Raw genomic sequence first — 23,215 nt, 5'->3', positions numbered from 1 at the left:
TCGTGCATGAACCACATGTCTCTTCTTAAATAAAGTGGAACTTCTACGGCTTGAAGAAGTTCCACTTTATTTAAGAAGAGACATGTGGTTCATGCACGACGGAGCTCCACCGCATTTTTCTTGGCCAGTGCGTGCATATTTAGATGCAGTTTTTTCAAATCGCTGGATTGGCCATCTTAGCATTTTTGCTTGGCCATCCAGAAGTCCGGACTTCAATCCTCTTAATTTTTCTATTTGGTCTCGAATGAAAGATATAGTTTACAAAGAATCTATTGGCTTGTGCGAAGAGTTGTGGCATAGAATACAAATCGCTGCCAACGAAGTCAGACGCAATCACAATTTGGTGTGTTGTTTTATTATACACTAAATTTTTTTTACCAAAATTAGAATGCCTTCGGAGTAATTAAAAAATTATTTCAAAATTATCCAAAGAACTTGATTATCTTGCCTTTTTTCATCAAATATTGCCATTTTACAACATCGGTAATATATTTAAACATTTTTAACTTACAGTATATTGTGCAAAATTCAATTCTAAAACTTTTTTCCTCTTCAATATTCTTTTAAAATGCATAGGTTCCAAGGTATAAGTAAAAAACTCGGATAAAATGGGTATTTTTTTAAAATTTTTTAAAAATTTTTGCAATTTTGAAAATGTTCTGGACCTCGCCCAGATCTAGGAATCTACACTTTTATTGTGAGAATGGTACTGAGGGTATTCCAGCAAAAATTAGCTTGCTCCCTCTTACATCCAAGAAGTGTGATATTTCGACAGATCCCTCCTGATCTATTTATAAAATGGTAATTTATTGTAAATTTTCAGCTCAATTTAATTAGGCAGCTTAGGTACCATAGACAATTTGGTAAGAGGCAAATAAAACATATTTTTGTCTGGTACATTTACCATGAACTATTTAATTTGAATGTATCTCTATTTTTAATTATATCTAATCTGCGTTGCCCTTTTCGCGCGCGCCTATGTTTGCTAGATGTATGTTGAGGGTAATCCAGCCGTTAAAAATCATGTCAATCAATATTCGTTACAATAAAAGGGACGAATTATTTTCGACGGCTGTTTTTATGGTGAGATTTTGTTTTCTATCCAAATGTCCTCTCGATTCTCATTACCAACGCGTAAACGTATGTCAAATATTGTGTATACACCTTTTGTTACTTAAAATATAATTCATTTAATGTAAAAAACGTAATAGCGCACTTCTTTACTTCTGTTTAACTTTCTATAGTTTGTTTTAAAACAACAACCGCAGGTGTTTTTAGATTTTTACATAAAAAACGGTTACCATCCAATCTCCATTGTATAATGTGCACATACCCTTAATTGACGTCATACGGTGCAAAAAGTAATAGTTAACCATAGTAGTAGCGGCTACATATTTTCACGGTTGATTAAATCTATTTGACCAAACATCTGAGATACATAAAAATCATCATAAAATCTCGTTTATAAACAGTCATCGAGATGGGGAAAAAATAGAAATTGATCGCGGGCGACGTTTAGGTTCGGCGATTTTAATGTTGATGAAAAACCCGAACAGTAAATCAGTCGAAACCTCTTTAAATAGCAATCGAACATCATAGGCAGCGTCTGCTTAACAAGAACACCACCGAAAACGAGAACCCGTATGCGTATTGTTATTGTGTAGCCATTGCGGTGTGTAATGTAAAGCCTCACGTCTAACGCGTCATCAATTAGTGACGTCACTACCAGTGGTCAGACTCAGGCTCGCTTAAACTAATAATTTTGTTAGTTAATAAATAAAATTAATATGTAAAACGCCATTTTCTTAAGCTTAAGGGTCTAGCTATCACCCCTATAAATATCGTTGCTTCATCTTTCTTTCTATAAAATATACATGGTTTGCAGCTAGTCACTGTTTCTCTCCATTTTTTTGAAGAAAATTAAATATCTCGAAAACGATTAATTTTAGGAATAGGGAAACTTCATAAAAGTCCACCTAAAATGACACGTAGAATCCAAAATTGAAATAATATACAGGCTCGGAAAGTCCCCATGGTTCATCGGCCGTTACGTGAGAGCGATAAAGTAAGTCATAGGAATCCGTGCGATAGAGAAGGATGGCTATAATGAAGGCGCCTTTCGCCCTTCCACAAATAAGATCCACTTCCACTTGTAATTCAGCGACCGGTGGTCATCTTTGTTTTCGTCGTTTGGCATTTCTTTAATAGATGTCACTATTTATACAATTTCGACTTCGGTATTCCGATATGTTAATACCATAGTGACATCTATTACAGAAAAGGCAAACGACGAAAACAAAGATGGCCACCGGTCGCTGAATTACAAGTGGAAGTGGATCTTATTTGTGGAAGGGCGAAATGGGCGGTGACTATTAGACGCCTTCATTATAGCCATCCTTCTCTATCGCACGGATTTCTATGACTTACTTTCTCGCTCTCACGTAACGACCGATCAACCATGGGGACTTTCTGAACCTGTATAGTAAATTCAATTCAAAATATATTCAGTCACTTAAAGAATGAGATTACGCGTCCGGGAAGCTGCGGTTGTTTAATAATGACGGATACAGAGAAGTAAAAAGATGCGGGAGGAGGGAAGTGGACTTCGTCAACCGTGACGGGCCACTCTCGTGAATTAAACGACTATCGCACGGGTCCATCTCACCTCACTATTTTAAACTGGACGCTGGCGACGCCTGGCTGAGCATAGGAATTGCCGATCCGGAAAGGCACATCGTTTAGTCAACCTCCCCCTTACCTTTCCGACAATATATAATGAAAAGGGATCCTTCTATTTGGCATTTGCAAACTTTGACTATTTCAGCAACAAAGTCATAGCTTGTCAGAGGAAACGACATTCATTTTATAATTGTAATGTTATGTTAACGGTTTTAATCAAAACATATTCAGTCTATGATTCGCAGCGTAATTATTATTATTATTAAATATAAACTAAATAACACATTCACAGAATTATGATTTTATTTTATTATGTGGCGCCTTTTTTCGACCTGGCACAGAGTGCTGGTTTTCGATTATGATTTTTGCATGTATTTGTAGAACTGGATAATGCGACGTCGATACGTTTTGTGTGTATTGCTTTTGCAGATGAAATTTATTATTAGTCAAAATAATATTAAATTAACTCGGGTATCTTTTTATGATTTATTTTAATGTGGTGCGTTTATATATTAAAAACGCTTTGGCGGCGGCTTTGTTACTTTATTTCAAATATGAAATATGTATATTGTACGTTTATCATGTTATTTTTACGTTCTATAAAATACAACACAAAATTCGTAACAAAATAGTTTCCATGACTGGAATTATACGGGATGTAATTGAAATCCTTGGCCAAACTTAGTTTATAAAAACGTGTGTCCGGAAATATTTCGGTTTCGAGATACAGGATGTGAAAAATTAATGGAAGTATGTTTATTTCGTGCAAATATATCGAGAAGGTCGCTCCAGTAGCTACACACAAAATATTTTGCTAAAATTACTTTATTTTTACAAAAGGTAAATACAAGGGCGTTTCTTGCAACATGTGTTTTTCTTAACCTCACATTCTCTCATCTCTCTGACCACTGAAACTGAAACTAAGGACACAAAACATTTAACCCTGACATATCTTCTTCTCTTAAGAACTTATTACTTAAATTTGCGCGAAAATTCAAATCTTAAAACAGGTTAGGTACTACAATTTCAAGTTTATTTATATGCATAGCAACCTAACCTAACAAATATTACACTTACAGGGTGCCAAGTAAAAGAAGGTACATTAAAAAATAGTGGCCTAACTAAACATTAAAAATATAAGTAATCCAAGTAATTTTACGTACTGTGCTTTCAAGAACAATTATCTAGATCAACAATTATTAAATACAAGGTAAGCTTGACTTTTTGCGTAACGTAATGATGTATTAAAAATATGAATATGTATGGTAAAATATGTTCGATTATACGTATTAAAAATAATTTAGGTACCTACCAAAAAGCAAAATTCAGTAATTTTTAAATGCACAAGTACAAAACAAACTACAATATATGCTCAGAATGTCCACCACCATCTTCGATGCACGCACGACACCTTAGAATCCAATTTTCGCGCACTCCCTTAAAAATACCTCGAAAAAGGAAATAGTGGTGTGCAAAAAACACTCCGACACGGTCCAATTCCAGATACCAACTGAATTGCGTATTGGTGGTTGCTGGAGACCTTAGTACCTCGTCATAATAAACCGCCGCGCCGTTGTCACATTGCTCGATATGAATTTTATCTAATTTTAAATTTATTACAACGCTAGAATACAAGATATTTATTTGAAAGATTACATTAATTAATATCAAATACCGGGAATTATATTAATTATATTTGGACGATCATTTTTCACTTTTATTTTCGATAAATTTTAATTACTAACTTTCATAAATCTTGCATTGATTTCATTTGATAGGATTTTAGAAAAAAATTGATATCAATTTGAATTAGCCGCTAATAAAGTATATATTTTTTAAATCTGATAGAGAAGATGTACAACAGATTATTTAAAAGACTTGATACAAATTTCAGGTGACCCATCTGGCCCGGATCTTTTATTAAATATCAGTTTATTTATTTGTTTTTCAATTTGAAGATTGCTAATAAAATCAATCGTTAAAGACGGGATTCCTCAAATATTTCAATATTAGAATGAAATCAAGGATGATTCATAAATGGTACCAAAATAATGTGACAACGCATTAGCAATGACAGTTATTTTAGAACCAGGCACAAATTTACTTCTGTTTGCAACAAATCATCAAAAGTGTTTAGTGTTTATTTTAACGTTATTTTCCGGGCATGTTACATAATCTTGATAAAAATGCCTTATAACGTTTCTAACATTACAAAAAACAACTGACGTAGCAGTGTAAACAATATTTTGTTTAATTCAAGGATTGCTTGATTAATTTTGTTTTTATTTTCAGGAAAGCGATGGTGAAAAAAGCGATCAAGATCTGGTTGTTGACGTAGCCAATGAGGTGAGCAGCAGTAATTTTCATTTTCATTCCTTTTTATATCACCCGTTAATCGACTTTTTCCTTTATAGTCCCGATTTTTATGTTTTCGTATTTCTGTAGGAAGCTTCGTCTCCTCACACAAATGGCGAGCACGTTTCCCTGGGAAACCCCGGCGAGATACGGGAGAACGGCAGCACCAACGGCGACAAGATCAAGGTGGAGAGGCCCCCCAGCCGGAGCGGCTCATCCTCGTCGCGAAGCACACCATCCCTGAAAAGTAAAGATGTAAGATTGTTTACACATCTCATTCATTCCAGTTTAATAACGTCCCGCGTGTTTGTTTCTTCCATCATTGCGCGGTTCCCGAAAATTTTTTTTAGTTGATTCCCATCCAAAATAGCGACGAGCCGCAACTTCTGATGTAACTGCGTAACTCTTAAAGTTTTACGTTTTATATAATTCGGCATTTGCTTTAGACGGTGCATTAAAAAAGTTTTGATCATAAAATTATGGCCTTCTCTCACCCATCCGATAATTGTTTTTGGCAGTACTATCTCTGTTTGCGTCTACCCCATAACCTCAATGTTCAATTCTTCACGATTTTCAATGCGAGTGTTGTGGGAAGTGTTTATTTTATTTAAAATATATTTGTGTAAAATCTCATTTCAAATTTAATATTAGTTGCCGTAGTTAGATTATGTTTTTACGATGAAAACCTGTGAAGTGTTGACTTTGTTGTGTTCATGTGGATGGGAGGGTTATGGACAACTTTATCTTAACATATTTGTTTTTTAAATAGTGCAATTTGAAACATTATTGAAATTGATTTTTCAATCGTTTAGGGTTTACTTTAAGACAGCTCTATAGCAAATAGGCAACCAGCATAACATTTTTATAGATTTTATTACACAGTTTGCCTAAATATGAATTAATGCACAAATGACAGATTTTCCTCCATTCTAACGCAGATTTTCTATAAAATGGAGTTAGTTTGAAACTGAAATTACTTTGTGTTTTAAAGAAATTTGTAATTTGCCGCATTTGGCATCGTAAATTACAAATTTCTTCACACCAAAAAGTAATTTGAGTTTCAAACCAAGTCCATTTTATAGAAAATCTGTGTTAAAATGGAGGAGTCTATTATTTGTGCATTAATTCATATTTAGACAAATTTTGCAATAAAAATCTATGAAAATGTATTGCTGGTTGCCTATTTACTATACTAGAGCCCTCTTAATACAAAGTATTATTTTGATCTTTTTATTTTTCGTCGTTTTCAGTTTGAAAATTACTGGAATATAAAATTTACAACATTCATGTGTTGAATTACATATGTTTGCTGTTTTATGTCGGATATCTTGTATCTCTGTGTCTTCCCCAGGAAAAACCCCTGACCCCCGGTTCAAAGCCCCGATCGACAACGCCGAATCTCGGAGCTGGACCCGCTGGGAGTGGCCCTAAAGTGGGGCATGGTCAGTACCCCCCGTATCCCCTGGCGGGAGCCCGGGGGCCTGACCACTTGAGTCCCTACAACAACGTCGCCCCCTCCCCTTACGGTCGACCCCCCATGATGGGCTACGACGGGCATCCGCACTCCAGAGCGCCCGGCATCGCCACCAACGGCATGGGCGCCATACCCGGAGGAAAACCGTAAGTTATATGATAAAGTTTTTACCGAAAATAGCCTCACTTTATCTAAGACTGACTTATCGACTGTCACAATCATATTTTCAATTAAAATTGCAAAAAAAACTTCTTTTTAACCGCTACCGACTGAACCTCCTCGTAATCTTGGTGAAAGATTCTCCGTTAACCTCTACTTTTCCGACTCGAACTTTTACGTTGTTTTTATATCGAATAACACCCGCTTGCCACGTCACACTAACTACAGAACTGTACGCAGGGCTTACTCGTTTCATATGAACGGTGAAGGGCAGCTTCAACCTGTTCCATTCCCTACCGATGCCCTTATAGGACCCGGGATCCCCCGCCACGCGCGACAGATTAACACTTTAAGTCACGGAGAGGTTGTTTGTGCAGTCACCATCTCTAACCCCACCAAATATGTATATACGGGAGGCAAGGGCTGCGTCAAGGTGTGGGACATCAGCCAACCCGGATCCAAGAGCCCCGTCTCGCAGCTGGACTGTCTGGTAAGATGTACCACTGTTAATACTCAATTTTTTACTTGGCGATGCCGCAAACAAACCTTTCAATTTTTTCGATAAAGAAATTAGTTAATTTCAGTTGGTAATTTTTTTCTTTTTTTAAGTGTATTAAAAATATCCATAAAAAACTTGTAAATAGTAATAAAATAGTTATAGTTAACCGTTTTCCTAAAAGTTGAATTTCACCGCTAACGGTCCCATATTTTCAGCAACGGGACAACTACATCAGGTCCGTGAAGCTGCTGCCGGACGGCCGCACCCTGATCGTCGGCGGCGAGGCCAGCAACCTCTCCATCTGGGACCTGGCGAGCCCCACGCCCCGCATCAAGGCGGAGCTCACCTCGAGCGCCCCCGCCTGCTACGCCCTGGCCATCAGCCCCGACTCTAAAGTGTGCTTCAGCTGTTGCTCGGACGGCAACATCGCGGTGTGGGACCTGCACAACCAGACTCTAGTGAGACAGTTCCAGGGGCACACGGACGGCGCCTCCTGCATAGACATTTCCTCGGACGGTACGAAACTGTGGACGGGCGGGTTGGACAATACCGTGCGCAGTTGGGACTTGCGGGAGGGCAAACAGTTGCAGCAGCACGACTTCAGCTCGCAGATATTCTCGTTGGGGTATTGCCCGACAGGCGAGTGGTTGGCCGTGGGGATGGAGAACTCGCACGTCGAGGTGTTGCACGCCAACAAGCCGGACAAGTACCAGTTGCACCTGCACGAGAGCTGTGTTCTTAGTTTAAGGTTCGCGACCTGTGGGAAGTGGTTCGTCTCCACCGGGAAGGATAATTTGCTTAACGCCTGGAGGACGCCGTACGGGGCCAGTATATTCCAGGTGAGTCTTTCTAGTTTTTTCGATTTTTTCCAAGTACGGGGTGTCCTGATTGTAGGTGTACAGAGCATTAACGTAACGAGTAAAAAACAAATTAATAATTTCTTGTAAATAACCTCTCAGTTTTTCTCGATAGAAAGGGGCGCATGTAAAATAAAAATAAGTTTTTCGTTCCATGAAGTGAAACAAGAACTGAAACTTTGCCACCAAACCATACCCGCAAAATTTCCAAATGAAAAACTAAAAACTAAAACCATAAAAATATCCACACTTCCGAATGAGAACAATACAGGGTGTAACTTTAAGTGGGGGTCACCTTTTTAGGGGTAATAGTACATGTTTCCCTGAATACGAATCTGTCGAGTTATAACGACTTTAATACTTGCGTACGCCACCACTGTAATATCCATGTATTACAAATACATGAATTGTAGGCAACCTACAGTGCGTGTGAAGGGAGATAGTGTGGGTCAACAGTGACGAAGCGAAGGGTGTCAGTTGTTCCGCATTTGGAGAAAGTACAGTGCCGGCCCTTTGAAAGTGGACGACTCTTATAAGCAAATTGTCTATAATTGGCCTTTGTGAAGCTGACTTGAAAGTGTGAGGTTCAAATCGGCTGTCATTATATCAAATTTAATGTGTGTCTTATCATACTAGTTCTAGTGAGCATTCCCATTTTTTTTTTTTTTTGAGTTTAAATTAGTGCTGGCAACTGAAATCGGTTTTTTGGATAGTCGGTTAACCGGTTTCGGATAATTCGGATTTTTATGAAATCCGAAAACCAGTTATTCGAATCTTCAAATATCCGAAAACCGGTTATTCGAATCTCCAAATATCCGATTATTCAAATAACCGATTATTCGATGATCTACTTCCTTTTTTTTTAGACATCGATTTGTCCGATTGCAATTTTTTTTTGAGATTGATTTCTTCGTAAACAAATTTGACTTCCAGATTTTTGTAGACCTTTTTAGACAATTTCTCCGGGTCTGTCTTTGTAAAGCACCGATTTTCAGATATCCGGTTTTGGCGATTCAAGTAACGGGTTATTCGACTAACCGGTTTTATCTGAAATCGGTTTTTACGGAACCCGGTTAACCGGTTTCACTTTTTTCCGGTTTTTGCCAGCACTAGTTTAAATATGCTGTTCTTGCATACATGCAGATCATCCGCAATGACCAACCATTCTGAAGTAAAGTTATAACTCTCACTTTCTCTGGTTCCGTTAAACGCGGCATTTTGAATTACCAAGCAAATTACTAATGACACTGACAAATAAGAATTTGTCATAATAAAAAGGAGACCACATCACATTAGAAAAATAAAACGTCCACTTTCAAAGGGCCAGCAGTGTACATCTAACTGCGAATTGGAATGTTTTTCATCGCTGGAAGCCGTCAACAGACTATTTATTTTTGTGTATTTCATTTATCAATCTTGATTACGACATGAGTTTTTTTTTGCTTGGTTACTTGTTGAGTACTGTTTGTGTGGCAAACAGGCACTCAACAAATGTAGCGTGCGGCAAATTGTGTGAAATCGTGCATTTGCTGTGACTAAACACTAACTTGAGGTTACACTATCTTCTCCAGCAGCGGGGTACGAAAAATACTAAAAAAAATAAGCTTTTGTGAGAAAATTTGAAAAAATAAACAATGTCTGTATAAATATGTCCCCTACTCAAAGTTACACCCTGTATAAGCAGTCGCAGGTCATATTTTTACAAATTGACAGGATAATAGTAAACTTCACTTTTAAATTTATTCTCAGTGGTTGTAAAGGAAAAATTTTGTTTTGAAATCTGAACGGATCGCTTCAAATAAGTTAAAAGGAGTTAGTGTCCTTTTTCTCAGTCTGTACTTGGTATATTAGATCTCTGTTCTCGGAGGGGTTTGGGATCAGATTTGAATTCCTCTCACCTGATTAGGCTCCCCAAAATGTATTTATTTATAGTCCAATCTATCTGTCGTGGCCTAATGTTAAATTTACAAAATATACCACCTGGAAATAAAAAATATGGTGATACAGGAAAAAAATTCTAAGATAGTATTTTTTTCCTGTGGCGCAGAAATGGCAAAGTTAATCTAAAAAATTCATGTCAAAAAAAAAAAACTTGAATTCCAATCAAAAAAAGTTAAATGAGAAAGTTGTAGCTATTAAAAAACCTATCAATTCGTATTTTTAAATATATCGATTGCTATTTATTACTTTTAGAGATATATCGAAACAACCGTCAAAAGTCGACTTTTTTTTGTTTTTGTTGTATCTCTTGAAAATTAAGGTTTTGAAACTTATTACTTGTTGGAAATGTAGCCCTTGGCAAGCAAATAAAGTGCCTTGCTCGACGAATAGTCGTAGAGAAACGAATCAGGGCTCATTTTTTTCCTTAAAAGTACTTTCAAGGTAAAAAAGAGTGATAGCGATTTTTTTCATTTCAAGTTTCCAAAAATGACTGAAGAAAGTTAAAATTTTTTATTGCGTTTTTCTTGACTATCTTTTTCAATTTTCATTTCTCGATAATGTCTATTACAGGAATCGATTGCTGGCATTTTTACGCGAATTAAAAAAACGTTGCTCGACGACCTTCTGGAGCGGAGCGCTATTTAAGTGCTACAGTGTGTATTCTTACAGAAATTGAAGTTGAAAATTTATATTTTCAATAAAAAAATACTGTGATTCATTTTAGTCACTTCTGCATTTTTACTTGTGCGTCAAACTGAAGCATTCGAGCGCAGCGTGAGCTAACTCTAGTGGGCGGTGGAGTGGGGGTAACGCTACTCGGCCTATCCGAAAACTGAATTCGCGCGTTCATTATCTTGTCTTCTGGACCATGTACAAAAATCCGTTTGTACTTATCTGGAGATAAACCAAAATACGACGGCCTCAAAAGCATAATTACCTTTGAAAAATGTAATTTTTCTTAATACCGGCCTGTGGAATTTTTTGATAAAAAAAAATTGTCTCGGCTCCAGAAGGTCGTAGAGCAAGGTTTTTTTTTTAATTCTCATAGAAATGCTAGCAATCTCGATTCCTGTAACAGACATTATCGAGAAATGAAAATCGATAAAGATATTAAAAAAAAAAACACAATCACAGTTTAGTTTTTTTAGTCATTTTTGGACACTTGAAATAAATAAAATTATTACTCTTTTTTACCATGAAAGTACAACTTTCAAGAAGAAAATGAGGCCTGATTCGTTTCTCTACAGCTATTCGTCAAGCAAGAAGAACCGATTTTCGAGATGACCTTTTTTTTGAAAAAATATTACAAAAAATTTTTTATATTTTTTAATTTAAAAAAAGGCACTTTGTTTGCTTGCCGAGGACTACATTTACAGCAAGTAGCAAGTTTCAAAACCTTAATTTTCAGGAGATACAGCAAAAATTAAAAAAAGGCAATTTTTGTAGGTTTTTTCAATATATCTTGAAAAGTAAGTAATATAGCAATAGATATATTTAAAAAATACGAATCGATGGGTTTTTTTAATAGCTACAACTTTCTCATTTAACTTTTTTTGACTGAAGTACTTTTTTTTAGCAAAAAAACGTTTTTTTACTTTTATGAATTTTTTAGGTTAACTTCGCCGTTTATGCGCCACAAGAAAAATACACTATCTTTCTTAGAATTTTTTTCCTATACCACCATATTTTTTTGTTTCAAGGTGGTATTTTTTGTAAGCTCTTTCACCTAAGAGTCTTTAGTGGACTATTAGTAAAGTTTATTAGGTACATTATTTTTGAAATTCAATACCAGTGTGCGGTATTTCTTCCCATGCATATGCTAACGAAAATCATTTGTTTCAGTCGAAAGAATCGTCGAGCGTTCTGAGCTGCGACATCTCAACGGACGACAAGTACATAGTGACGGGTTCCGGCGACAAGAAAGCGACGGTATACGAGGTGATATATTAAGAACTGCGAGGAGGGTGCGCGATTGGGGGCCAGCAACAAGTGAAGTGTCCACGGCACGGATGAACTTAAGTGAACAACCCACTTTTCTTAGAGAACACGGACTTGTAAAGCACGATAGGGTCTTTTTTTTAACGTTTTGTGACACATGACAATTATTTTATCGAAATCCCATTTGTTGTAACATAGGAAAGAGTAGGCGTACATATATCGGAGGCCGTAGAGGGAGAACGGCGAAAAGGGTAAAAAAAAAACACAACAAGGACTACTAATTATTTATGTTTTAATTTTAGTATGGCAATGAATAATACTTGTTATTTGTTTACAACTCAGAATATTGTTACAATGTGTGTGAATTTAGATGTCCAGCAAACGGCACAAGTGATTCAATTCAAATACTTATTAGACTTTTCATTACTTTCTTGATGTTGTTACGAGGCAAAAGATTACGTAGCATATTTTTCGTAATTAAATAAAATTATATGACAAATTTAAATGGTCTTTTATTTAATAGTGTACACGTACAGCCCCAAAATGAGCGGAACTCTTATCGCAGATAAACGAAAAAAGTGCCAATTTTATCCGTCTCTCAAACTATATTTCAGTATTCATTGTTTAGAAAAATTTAAGATTGGTTGTTAATATTTCAATGTCCAACTCCTTTCCTAAAAAAACTGCGTTTCATTTGTCTACCGACAGATGGCGCCACTTACATCTCGCCAGTACTAGTTGGCCGATATTAATACAAGTAGACAGTATAAAAATTTTCCACTCAGTAACTCTTGAAATAAGGTGGGGGTAGGGTTGTCTCTTCTCAAAATAAAATGGATAAATTATCCCACCTGGACATTGCAAAACAAACTAAAACCATATAAATGCAGTAATAACACTCAAATTTATGTCGAAACCTGGAATGGAACACTCCATTAATCTAGTAATGTAGTCGAGGCGAGCGGTAGATCCCAGCCCTTCTCCACCCTTGTGGGTACCTTACTTGTATACACTTGTCGTTAAACTTGTGTGGGCGACATGGAAACAAAATTGTGGTTGCGCCATCTGTTACCAGAAATTTGTACCAACTTTAGCAACTGTCAAATTGTAGCATCGACCTTAAAATTAATAATGTCAACATTTCGACCACTGTGCGGGAGAATTTTTTGCAACTTATAATATCTGGAAATAATAAGAATTTCTGAGAAGCAGATACAACATTTGGTATTCACACATTTGAAAAAAACCATGGAACATTACGATTCAATAATTTTCAAAATTTTGGCCACAGTACCAGAATTTTTCCTTATATTTAAAATTCTGCTTAAAAAAATAAAATTCATATTCATAATCAAACGTTCAAAAAATACCATGAAACATAATTTATGAAAGATTAAATAATTTTCAAAACTTTGGCCGCAATACCAGAATTTTTCGGTGCTTATTTTTAAAATTCTGTTAAAAAATATAAATTCATATTCAAATGTTCAAAAAATACCATGGAACATTCTTTATTAAAGATTCAATAATTTTCAACATTTTGGCCCCAGGACCAGAATTTTTCGGTGCTTATATTTAAAATTCTGCTAAAAAAAAAATAAAATTCATATTCATGTTGAAATGTTAAAAAAAATACCACGGAACATTATTTGAGATTCAATAATTTTCAAAATTTTGGCCGCAGTACCAGAATTTTTCGGTGCTTATATTTAAAATTCTGCTAAACAAAATAAAATTTATATTCAAACGTTCAAAAAATACCATGGAACATTATTTATGAGAAACTATTATTTTCAAAATTTTGGCTGCAGTACCAGAATTTTTCGATGTTTATATTTAAAATTCTGCGAAACAAAATAAAATTCATTCATAATCAAATGTTCAAAAAAATACCAAGGAACGTTGCAGGAAAAAAAAACTAGCGTGGTATATTGAATGTTTTTATTTACAAAGTATGTTTAATGTTTGTATATTGATATAAACAATTCTGTCATTATTGTTAACATTTGGTATAGTTATTAATTTAGATATAAATGTTTACTTAACCAACATTTATGAGAAAGAAATAACTCAGTCACTGAATGCCCCATACAACCATGGTTATGATCAGTATTATTTAATAAAAAAAGAACGATAGTATACAGGGTACGGCAAAAGTAACCTTACTGGTTTAAATAATTCCGAAGCAGTTATTTTGTCGTTTATTCCGTATTTATTACTTCGCAGACAAAACTTGGAAGGTATCGACTACGAAGATGATATATAGCGCAACACACTAGAATTACAACATTATTTCTCGAACATCCGTGAAGATTTTATGGCGTATGAACTGATCCAAGAGTTACAACAATTTATTTCTTTAATAATTATAAGAATTATACATTGTTGGAGCAGGTCACGCACCGTAAAATATTGGTTAAATCAATGATTTTAAAAAAAAATTCAAGTTAGATCTCCCAAAATTTTATCTCCGAAGCAACACAAATTTTGAAATAATAAATAACCAAGTGAGAATTATGCAACACAGGAAAGTTACTTTTGGCTCACCCTGTACGTAGGAATGCAGTCGTTTGAGCTTGTAAACACACACTTTACAAAAAAGAGAAGAGGAATTTCGGAATGGCAATAAATTATTACAACACACAGTCTGTGTTCCACCTTAAGTAAAATACACATAAAAAGAAATATAAAAATGTTAGTAAATTAAACATTATTCAACTTAAAATTAAAGCAGGGTTAAGTTAACTTGAAGTATCCGTGGAAATGACTTTGATTTGAACGACGGCATTTAACAACAAACGCAACGTTTTCGATAAAAAACATAAAACAAACCGAGAACTGGTTCTCTGAATAGAAGGAACTGAGCTTCGAAAACACTAAAAAATTTACAATTTTCAACACTTGGCAATAAATTATTAAAAGTTATCGTTAATATATAACAGTGATTAAGGATGCATTAAAATGTTCAACGCAATAAATATCTAAATTTCATCTCAAAGGGTGATCTTATTCCTTAAACAACCGAAAACTTAATCAAACCGCTAAGAAATAAAATAAAAACTCAACAAATTCTCCTAATTCAAATATTGCTTTGGTCCGATTTCTGAAACATCGACTGCCGATCGTTTAAGGAATAATACCGAGACAGATAGATGAGTATTTTAAAATCTCTCAACAAATTTAAGCGGCAATCGGAAAACTGCCAACAAATCCTCGAAACAATCATTTATAATATATCCAAAGTTGCAACAAGTAATTATCAGCCTAGTTGGCACATTTAGTTTTTGTCTATCGGAAAATTTACGAAACGCTTAAACGGGAGATGGGAACAGCATCTGGAATTTTTTTTCCACAGGAAACTTAAATTTTGATGGTTTTGACGAAAATATAAACATAACAATTTTTTTAAATCCAGTTCCAAATCCCGCCTCGTCAGAATTGTTTGACTGGAAATTTCAACCGAAACGTTTCTCGTTTTACTACCAGCACTATAAATATCCAAAAATAAAATTATGTGTCTCTTGATTTGGTTGGATTGTGTGTTACGTTTGGAACACTTATAGTTCTTCGAGTAAAATTACTACAGAGTTCTCTCTCTCGTAGACAATAGTCGTATAAGCGTTTTGAGTTACAGTGATAAATACTAGAACGTATAAAGGTTGTTACCACACTCCCTACAGCTGGTAAATGATTATTACCCTGCCTATTGTAGTATTTTAACGTTTTAACATCACAATTGTACGAGTCGGGGACGAGCTTGCGCCGGACACATTCCCTTGATACTTTCGAATTACGTCTCAACGCTCCAGAAAAAAAAAGTTGTTTCATACATCTTGCAACAGTTTGGGTGATTTTACGACGGATTGTTCGTCTCAAGATTTTTAGATAAACTGACAAATTTCGTTTCGCAATTGGAATAATTCATCGTCTCCACACATTTTATTTGATATTTAACGTTTCCAACGTTAAACGTCACTTAAATTTTGAATTTTTTGCATGTATACTTTTTTTTCTAATAATTTTGCTGATTTGATAGGAGTTAGTTTATCATATGAATACACTGCAATTCTTTGGAAAAATACACGCTGCGAACTAGATTTGTCAAAATATCTATCCTTGTCCACACTTAAATAACCGATTTCAACACTTGAATTGGCTCTATAGCAGATAGGCAACCAGCAATACATTTTTACAGATTTTATTACACCGTTTGTCTAAATATGAATCAATGCGCAAATAACAGACTTTTCTCCATTCTAATGCAGATTTTCTATAAAATGGACTTGGTTTGACACTCACATAGCTTTTTGCTTTAAAGAAATTTGTAATTTACCACTTTTGGCATTGTAAATTACAAATTTCTTGACACCAAAGAGTAATTTGGGTTTCAAATCAAGTCCATTTTATAGAAAATCTGCGTTAGAATGGGGGAAAGTCTGTTATTTGTCTAAATATGAATCAGTTCACAAATAACGGACTTTCCTCCATTTTAACGCATATTTTCTATGAAATGGACTTGGTTTGAGACTCAAATTACTTTTTCTTGTAAAGAAATTTGTAATTTGCCGCTTTTGGAATCGTAAATTACAAATTTCTTGACACCAGAGTAATTTGGGTTTCAAACCAAGTCCATTTTATAGAAAATCTGCGTTAAAATGGGGGAAAGTCTGTTATTTGCGCATTAATTCAGATTTAGACAAACTGTGTAATAAAATCGATAAAAATGTATTGCTGGTTGCCTATTTGCCGTAGAACCCTCTTAAACAAAAATTCATTTATAAAAAACACATTGTAACGCAATGACTGTTCAATTTTACCAAATTTAAAAATTTAGTTAAACTTTTGAATACTCAGAATTTACGTTTGAGAACACGTGTGTACTCCGAAATAAATTTGAAAAAATACCTATACCGAAAGGAATCATCGTTAAGTTTGGTGCGTTGAGATTCGTCATCGGCAGATATAAAGCAGTCTTTAGGCCAAAACCGGAATCCACGTCAACGACCGACACGGGCGCGAGCCTGCCCCCCACGTTCCCTGTACAACCACTCGAAAGTGAACGTATAGACAGCTAGAAATTTGCACTCCAAGTCGACTGTCATGGTTACCTTGCAGCGATCCTATCATACATATATCACTTGACCACGAAATGATGTCAACGAAAGGGGAAAATATAATACAAGAAAAGGATATCCTCAGGTGTGGCGCATCGCACAATAATTTAAAAAATATAAATTTCATTTACCTACTACAGCACTAAAAGGACAAGTAGTCTCGGAGTATGTACACATACTAGAACCTATGTACACTTTACACCATTATAGGATCCTCGCAGTCTTCCACGACTCTCCCGCCGCCTCCTCCTCCTCCGTCGCCGACCTCCGTCGACAGCTGCCTCCTGAGCTTGGGCAGCATGGGTCCCGTGGAGATGGAGCGCACCACCGGCCGCGGCCTCTTGTCCCCTATGCAGGACAGATCGTCCAGACTCCCGTCCCCGTCGGTGGACAGCATGTCGTCGTCGGACGTGGCGTGCGTCAGCGTGGGCAAGGTCGAGGTGAGGTGCTCCTTCTCCTTCCGGATCTCCTGGATGTGGTCCACCAGCAGGTGCTCCTCGTCGTCGGTCTGCTGCTGGGAGGGCTGGTTGGCGGGCAGCAGCTCGTCGGGGGTGAACACCTTGGAGCTGCGCAGGGAGGACAGCCGGTTGGTGGCCGCCTGGCACGCCGTGTCCAACGTGTCGATGTCTTCCAGCGTGTTCCTTATCTTCCTCAGCTGTACCTTGATGATGGTCTCGATGCACTGCGTCTGACTGCTGATGTCCACCAGGCTCTCCTGGGCCGGAACCACTTTGTTAGTCCGTAACACGCACGGGGCGAACACGATGGCAAGGGAGGCGGCGCTCATCCTGTTGGTTTCCTCGTGCATCGCTATCCGAGCCAGGTGGAACATCAGCCGCTCCATGAGGTCGTAGTTCGGGGGAGGCAGCTTCTTGAGGATGTCGTAGAGGGTGGCGACACGGTCGCTTTCCACTTCTAAGTTGGCGGCGGTGATGAAGTTCTCGTAACACTCGAAGGTGAGCAGGGGTTCGGGCATTTCTCGTAGGAAACTCTTCAGGACCGACGCTAGAACGTGTACTTGGTACTTTTCGAACTCCACCTCGTCGGGGTTCTCGTCCATCCTGTGTTTGAGTTCTTTTATCTTGGAACTGACGCCCGACTTTCGGTAAATACCTTCCGTGTACAGTCCGTACAATTCGATTGTGCTCAACAACCGCTCGATAACCAACGGTATCTTGTTTTCATCGGTGACTAGAGTGACTAGTGACACTCCGAAGATCTTCTTCGACTCTCCCTGCCCCGATTCCTTCTGGCACGTGCTCGCTTTCGTGTAGCACTTCTTGTGGCAAGTCAGCTTGCAGCTTTGGCAGACCAGGCCCCTCTCCACGGGCCACATGAAGAACGAGCTGCATATCTCGCAAGCCGTCGGGATGTTTATGATTGTCAGGAGGAACGTGTGGCCGTTGAACTTGTACGTCTCCAACTTCCGCTTCTTCTCCTTTTTCCTCTTGGACTTGCTCGGTTTCTCCAGCGCCTTGCTAGTCATAAATTCGTTCATGAAGCCGCGGAAGGCGTTCACGCCCATCGTGACGGGGAAATCCTTCATCTCGCTGGCGGTTTGTTCGCGTTGGCAGACCGTCTCCATGGCTTGTATGAAGACGAGGATCAGGTCCTTGTATTTGATGTTGTACGTGTCGAGGCTGTTGTGTTTCGTGGCGCTGCTGTACATCTGAATGAGGTTATCCTTGAATTCCCGCAACGCCTGCTTGAAGAGCTTGTCCACTTCGCTGCTCTTGCCGCCTTCCGCCTCCATCTTCAGTATCTTGTCGGTGATGAACGTCTGCATCAAAGTGAGTTCCTCGGCTCCGGTGATGATTTGATCCGTCCTGTCGGTGAATTCCGACGTTCTGGTGAGGTTAAATTTGCTCTCGTCCGGTTTCCGGAGGTCGTACGGCGCCCTGGAGTGTTTTCGGTGCTTACGCCTTCCGGATCTCACTTCGGCGTTCCCTCTCGGAGATTCGCACGGCATCTCCAGCACGCTCTTGTTCTGGATGCACTTCGTGTGGAACTGCTGCTTGCAGGTGGTGCATCTATAGCCGGGAGTGAGGAACGCGTCTAGTTTCTCCTTGCAGAAGTTGCAGGAGTCGTCTTTCGTTATCCTCGGGATTTTTCGGAACGTGTGACCAGCCATGGAAACGGCGTTTAAGTCTCCGTACTTGTACTCGTTGGTTTTTATGGCGGGGCTTGCGTCTAGACCGCCGGGTTGATCGGAAATGGTCGCTTTCGTAGCGGGATCGCTATTCCGCCTTCGCAGGTCCAAACTGGGCAGGTTAGGTCTCTGTCGTTTCGGAGTAAGCGATTGTTTCATCAAGGGTGAGCCGCCCTCGCCTTGCAGGAAAGCGTTCATATTATCCTTCTGATTTCTGTTGAGGTCCGGTTGCGCCTTGGATTCGTCTATCGTGCCGAGGAGGAGGCTCTTCTCGATGCTGCTACCGTCCGTGACTTCCTCGCCGAGGCTCTTCACGTGGGTGCGCTTCGCTTTCCGGGTATTTCGAATGGGTGCTTCGGGTCTCCCGAGGATCTGTTCGAGTTTGTTGGGGGTTTGGTCGTAGGGATAAACGTCGGGTCTGTCGTCCGATCCCGGTTTCTCTCTCGCTGGTCGGCGTACCGGCTGGTAACTCCTCAAGTACTTCCCATCGTTCGAATGTCTAAAGTCTCGTCTAACGGCGGTATTGATCGCTTGGGTCCTAATCAGGGGCGGTTTCGTATAATCGTCCATAGAAAAACTATCGTAGTTCTTTTCGCTCATGATAGGCGGCGCCGACTGGGTGATGCCGCTTTCCGAGAACGTTTCGCTGGTTGTGCTGGTCGAGGACCATTGCTTGCCGAGGGGCGGCGCTTCTTGTTTGTGTAACTCGCGGACGGTTACGCTGGAATGGGAGTCCGAGCTTTGCTGCGACTCGAAACTGTGTTGAGATGCTAACGAGTCGCCGCTGCTTTTCCTCTGGGGTATGTAGTCGAGATCGGAGTAGTCGATGGTCTGGTGAGACTTCTGGATCTTCTTCCTCTGGGTTTCGGGAGGTGGCTTATCCTGTTTCGAGACCTCCAATCTGTAAAAAAATAAAAAATATAACATTTAGATTAGCTATTTATGGAATCGGTAATTGCTTCATACGTTTGTTCCTAAAAATATAAATATTTCTTGTTCAATCGGATAAAATTGCGTAAATATAATGGAAAAGTGAAAAACTATTTCAGAACAGTAAAACTCTTTTCTCTCGAACAGCATAAAAAGTGTTTCAATATTCCAAAATATATTAATTTTAATGGCTCTGTTTTCTATGATTAAGGAAAAAAAGTAATTATTAATACTATATTTTATATTATGATGCTCTCTTCGTGTTTATGTAACATTTTCAGTGCCATTTACAGTTTTCTCGATGCAGTTAAAAATATTGGCAAATAATTATAAAATATAAAACCAGAGGATATTAAAAATCTTGAACTACCAAAACTGTAATGGCGTAATATGGAAAAATATTTTAGTAATCTTTTTTTTCCATAAAATGAATACAATTTTTTCTCAGCATTTAAAACAAAACGGCCAATGCTTCAAAAATACTGGATCTACAGATTGCAAAAAAATGGCGAACTGCTGAAACTGCAGTGCCCTATTATGGAGGTGTCTTAAATGAAACCCATCCGTAACCCCCCAATTTGGAAATGGCGGACGTTCAAGAAACCACGGGATCATCCGGCCGTGCGGCAAGGCATCGGCGGAGTCCATTGGTTGCTGGATCGACCACGTGACTGCACTTACTGAGCAGATCTGCTAGAGAAACCGAGCGATCAATGTTCAGCTGTGCCATCACTGACACACACCTCCAAATAACTAACGTTACGGATTCTGTATTAGTACTTATACTAGCCGACTGAATGTCGGCGAGATACAATTTTCAATTGTTAATAACAACTCTTTAAATGACAATTTTAATAATATTTCTCATTAAATACATCCGTTCTACCATTAAATACAAATATATGTTGTTAATTTTCAGTAAAGTGTTATAAATTTTAAATTAATAACGTTTGTATGATTAAATGCGCGAAAATCGAGCGTGCGCATTAGCGTCTTGCGATAGGCGGTCTTTGGTACAGGCCGGAGAGTTAGTCAAAGTTTTTGCAGTAAATTTAAATAATTGACATTTGTATGGTAAAATATTAACACGTAAAAACAAAGAATGTTATTAAATTTCAAACTTAAAAAAAATACGATAATTTGTTATTTTCAAATATTCAATTGTGGCAACTTAAAATGATGATAAAATACATTTTAAATCATATATTTTTTTTAATTACCAATAGAGCTCCCTTTTTCATTCAGAATATCCTTGAAATTAGCTGAAATTTTTCCTGGGACTCGATTGGAATTACTTTTTGTATATAGTAGCCGTCTAGATGTTGTTGAATCAATTTTGATGAGCCAGTGAATGTTGTGATATTTAATGCGAGTGATTTTTCAGGAAATGACTAACAAATATTACAGCCTGGGTTTAATCGTCTTTACTTAAAACCACAACACCCAAATTTTATCAGATTAAAATGTACAACTTTATTTGTATACAAGTTTTCAAATTCAAGTTCTAGTTGGCACTGGAAATGTCTGAAGATGGAGAAATCGGCCAATTATAATTGGCAAATAATTGTCTGTTTATAAGTTTTCATAATTTTAAGCCTTTTAGCAAACTTTATTTTTCAGTTATAACCAGAGGCGAGTAATTGGTTAATTTTCAACGTCTTCAGACATCTCCAGTGCCCTCTAGATATTTAAATTAAAGAAAATTAATCTTTTTCTCTTTTGATCCAGATTTCTGCCAGGGCGTACAATACAAAACAATTTGTTATCGTTTTGTTTTTTTTATTAAGACGTTTTTAAAACTACGTTCATTTTCAAATAAAAAATTTTCCTTTAAATTTTCTTTTAACTTGAGGATCGGTCAATATGATGCAATAAAAATTTTATTTGCTAAATGTACACAACAAAGTAAACTTGTATAAACTAACTTAATTCTCTAAATTATGGGAATAAAACTAATTTTTTTTTTACGTTTATTAACATTTTTTCCACGTTTTATTGTATGTTATAGTCAATGACCTCTGACAATGACCTAGGTTTAGGTGAACTACATAATATCAATCCACCTGATGTGATATGACAATAAATTTTAAATTTCATGACGGAAACAAACTTGTGCTTCTAAAAGTCAACGATAGTCCCATATAAATATCAAACATATTCAAAATTACATTCGGTATACAAAAATTTAATTCAAATCATGCACCCCAGAAGACAAAATTAGAGGGATACCCTGCTTCTTAATAGAAAACAAAGAAACAAAAAAAATTTACCATGTATCTGTTTAGAATTAACTTATCGGCCTGGTTGAAGAACTCTCGGCTAGTCTAAGGGAATGCGCACACTTGAAAGCTTTTAATAATTATAAATAAAGGGCCTTGCAGACTAAATAATCGGTTTAAAATCAAATTTGAATTAAAATATTAACAGGAATTTATGACAGGGTAACTACGCCTCAAAATAAAGAAAAAAGAAAAAAATTAAATATGATTAAAATGATACAAAACTGACACATGTATAAAATGTTACTTACTTGCTGATGGTGTTGTTCAAGTAGGGATAATAGGCGGCCGAGTGAGTAGCTGAAACGCTCGGTAGAGACACCGTTGATCTCAGCCTGCTGTGAGAGGTCGTATCGATATCATCCTCGGGAACGCCGCTGCTCCTATGAAAATTAATGGTTAAATATTACAAACACAATAACTAATAATATTAGAAAATTAATCTTTAATGTTGTTTTTAATCGAGACTTACTCGTCGGAATCTAATAGTCTCCTGTCGGGTTGGTCGGACTGAAGCTCTTCCTGGCTGGACTCTTTGCTAACGAACGCTTCGTCGGAACTGACGTGCTTCACTTGAAGATGAGGTGGAACTGCACTTACAATCTAAAAAAAAAAATTGTCATTAGAAATTATGCACATACCAAATAATTATAAGGAATTTATAAGTACAAACAATTTCTCATGTGTTTTCTGAAAACTCGGTTTTGAGAAATACTTATTTTTATTCAAAGGAGTTCTTCCTAGAATCGATGGAAGGAATTAACTGTCCATAAAACTAAAACATTTTATCTAAAATCTTATCTGATAAGGGTTTTATGGCCGGTTTTGCATTAAAATGATT

At 37.3% G+C, this 23,215-nt stretch overlaps 2 protein-coding genes across 6 annotated transcripts in view; one reads left to right on the top strand and one right to left on the bottom strand.

Moving 5' to 3' along the window:
• LOC108907394 (protein groucho) overlaps window positions 1–12,407 on the top strand; it is a 251,560-nt gene extending 239,153 nt beyond the window's left edge. The window contains exons 9-14 of one of the 2 annotated variants that reach the window (XM_023454257.1): window positions 4,972–5,025; window positions 5,125–5,289; window positions 6,386–6,654; window positions 6,908–7,157; window positions 7,382–8,005; window positions 11,807–12,407. In XM_023454257.1, coding sequence (XP_023310025.1) covers window positions 4,972–5,025; window positions 5,125–5,289; window positions 6,386–6,654; window positions 6,908–7,157; window positions 7,382–8,005; window positions 11,807–11,914 — 1,470 coding nt within the window. In that variant the 3' untranslated portion in view covers window positions 11,915–12,407. The remainder of the gene's footprint in view (window positions 1–4,971; window positions 5,026–5,124; window positions 5,290–6,385; window positions 6,655–6,907; window positions 7,158–7,381; window positions 8,006–11,806) is intronic. The other variant, XM_023454258.1, reaches the window with a different exon arrangement.
• Window positions 12,408–16,615: 4,208 nt separating this feature from the next.
• The window catches only part of LOC108907475 (unconventional myosin-IXa), a 65,511-nt gene continuing 58,911 nt past the window's right edge, over window positions 16,616–23,215 (bottom strand). For all 4 annotated transcript variants that reach the window (XM_018711201.1, XM_018711184.1, XM_018711210.1 and 1 more), the window contains 3 exons: window positions 22,847–22,977; window positions 22,626–22,757; window positions 16,616–20,066 (listed from right to left, as the gene is read on the bottom strand). In XM_018711201.1, the coding sequence (XP_018566717.1) occupies window positions 17,213–20,066; window positions 22,626–22,757; window positions 22,847–22,977 (3,117 nt within the window). In that variant the 3' untranslated portion in view covers window positions 16,616–17,212. The remainder of the gene's footprint in view (window positions 20,067–22,625; window positions 22,758–22,846; window positions 22,978–23,215) is intronic.

Source organism: Anoplophora glabripennis, unplaced genomic scaffold (assembly GCF_000390285.2).
Source record: "Anoplophora glabripennis isolate ALB-LARVAE unplaced genomic scaffold, Agla_2.0 scaffold20, whole genome shotgun sequence".
Classification (NCBI taxonomy): Eukaryota; Metazoa; Arthropoda; class Insecta; order Coleoptera; family Cerambycidae; genus Anoplophora; species Anoplophora glabripennis.
The sequence above is the reverse complement of the archived record's forward strand: the minus strand, read 5'-3'. Positions and strand labels throughout refer to the sequence as shown.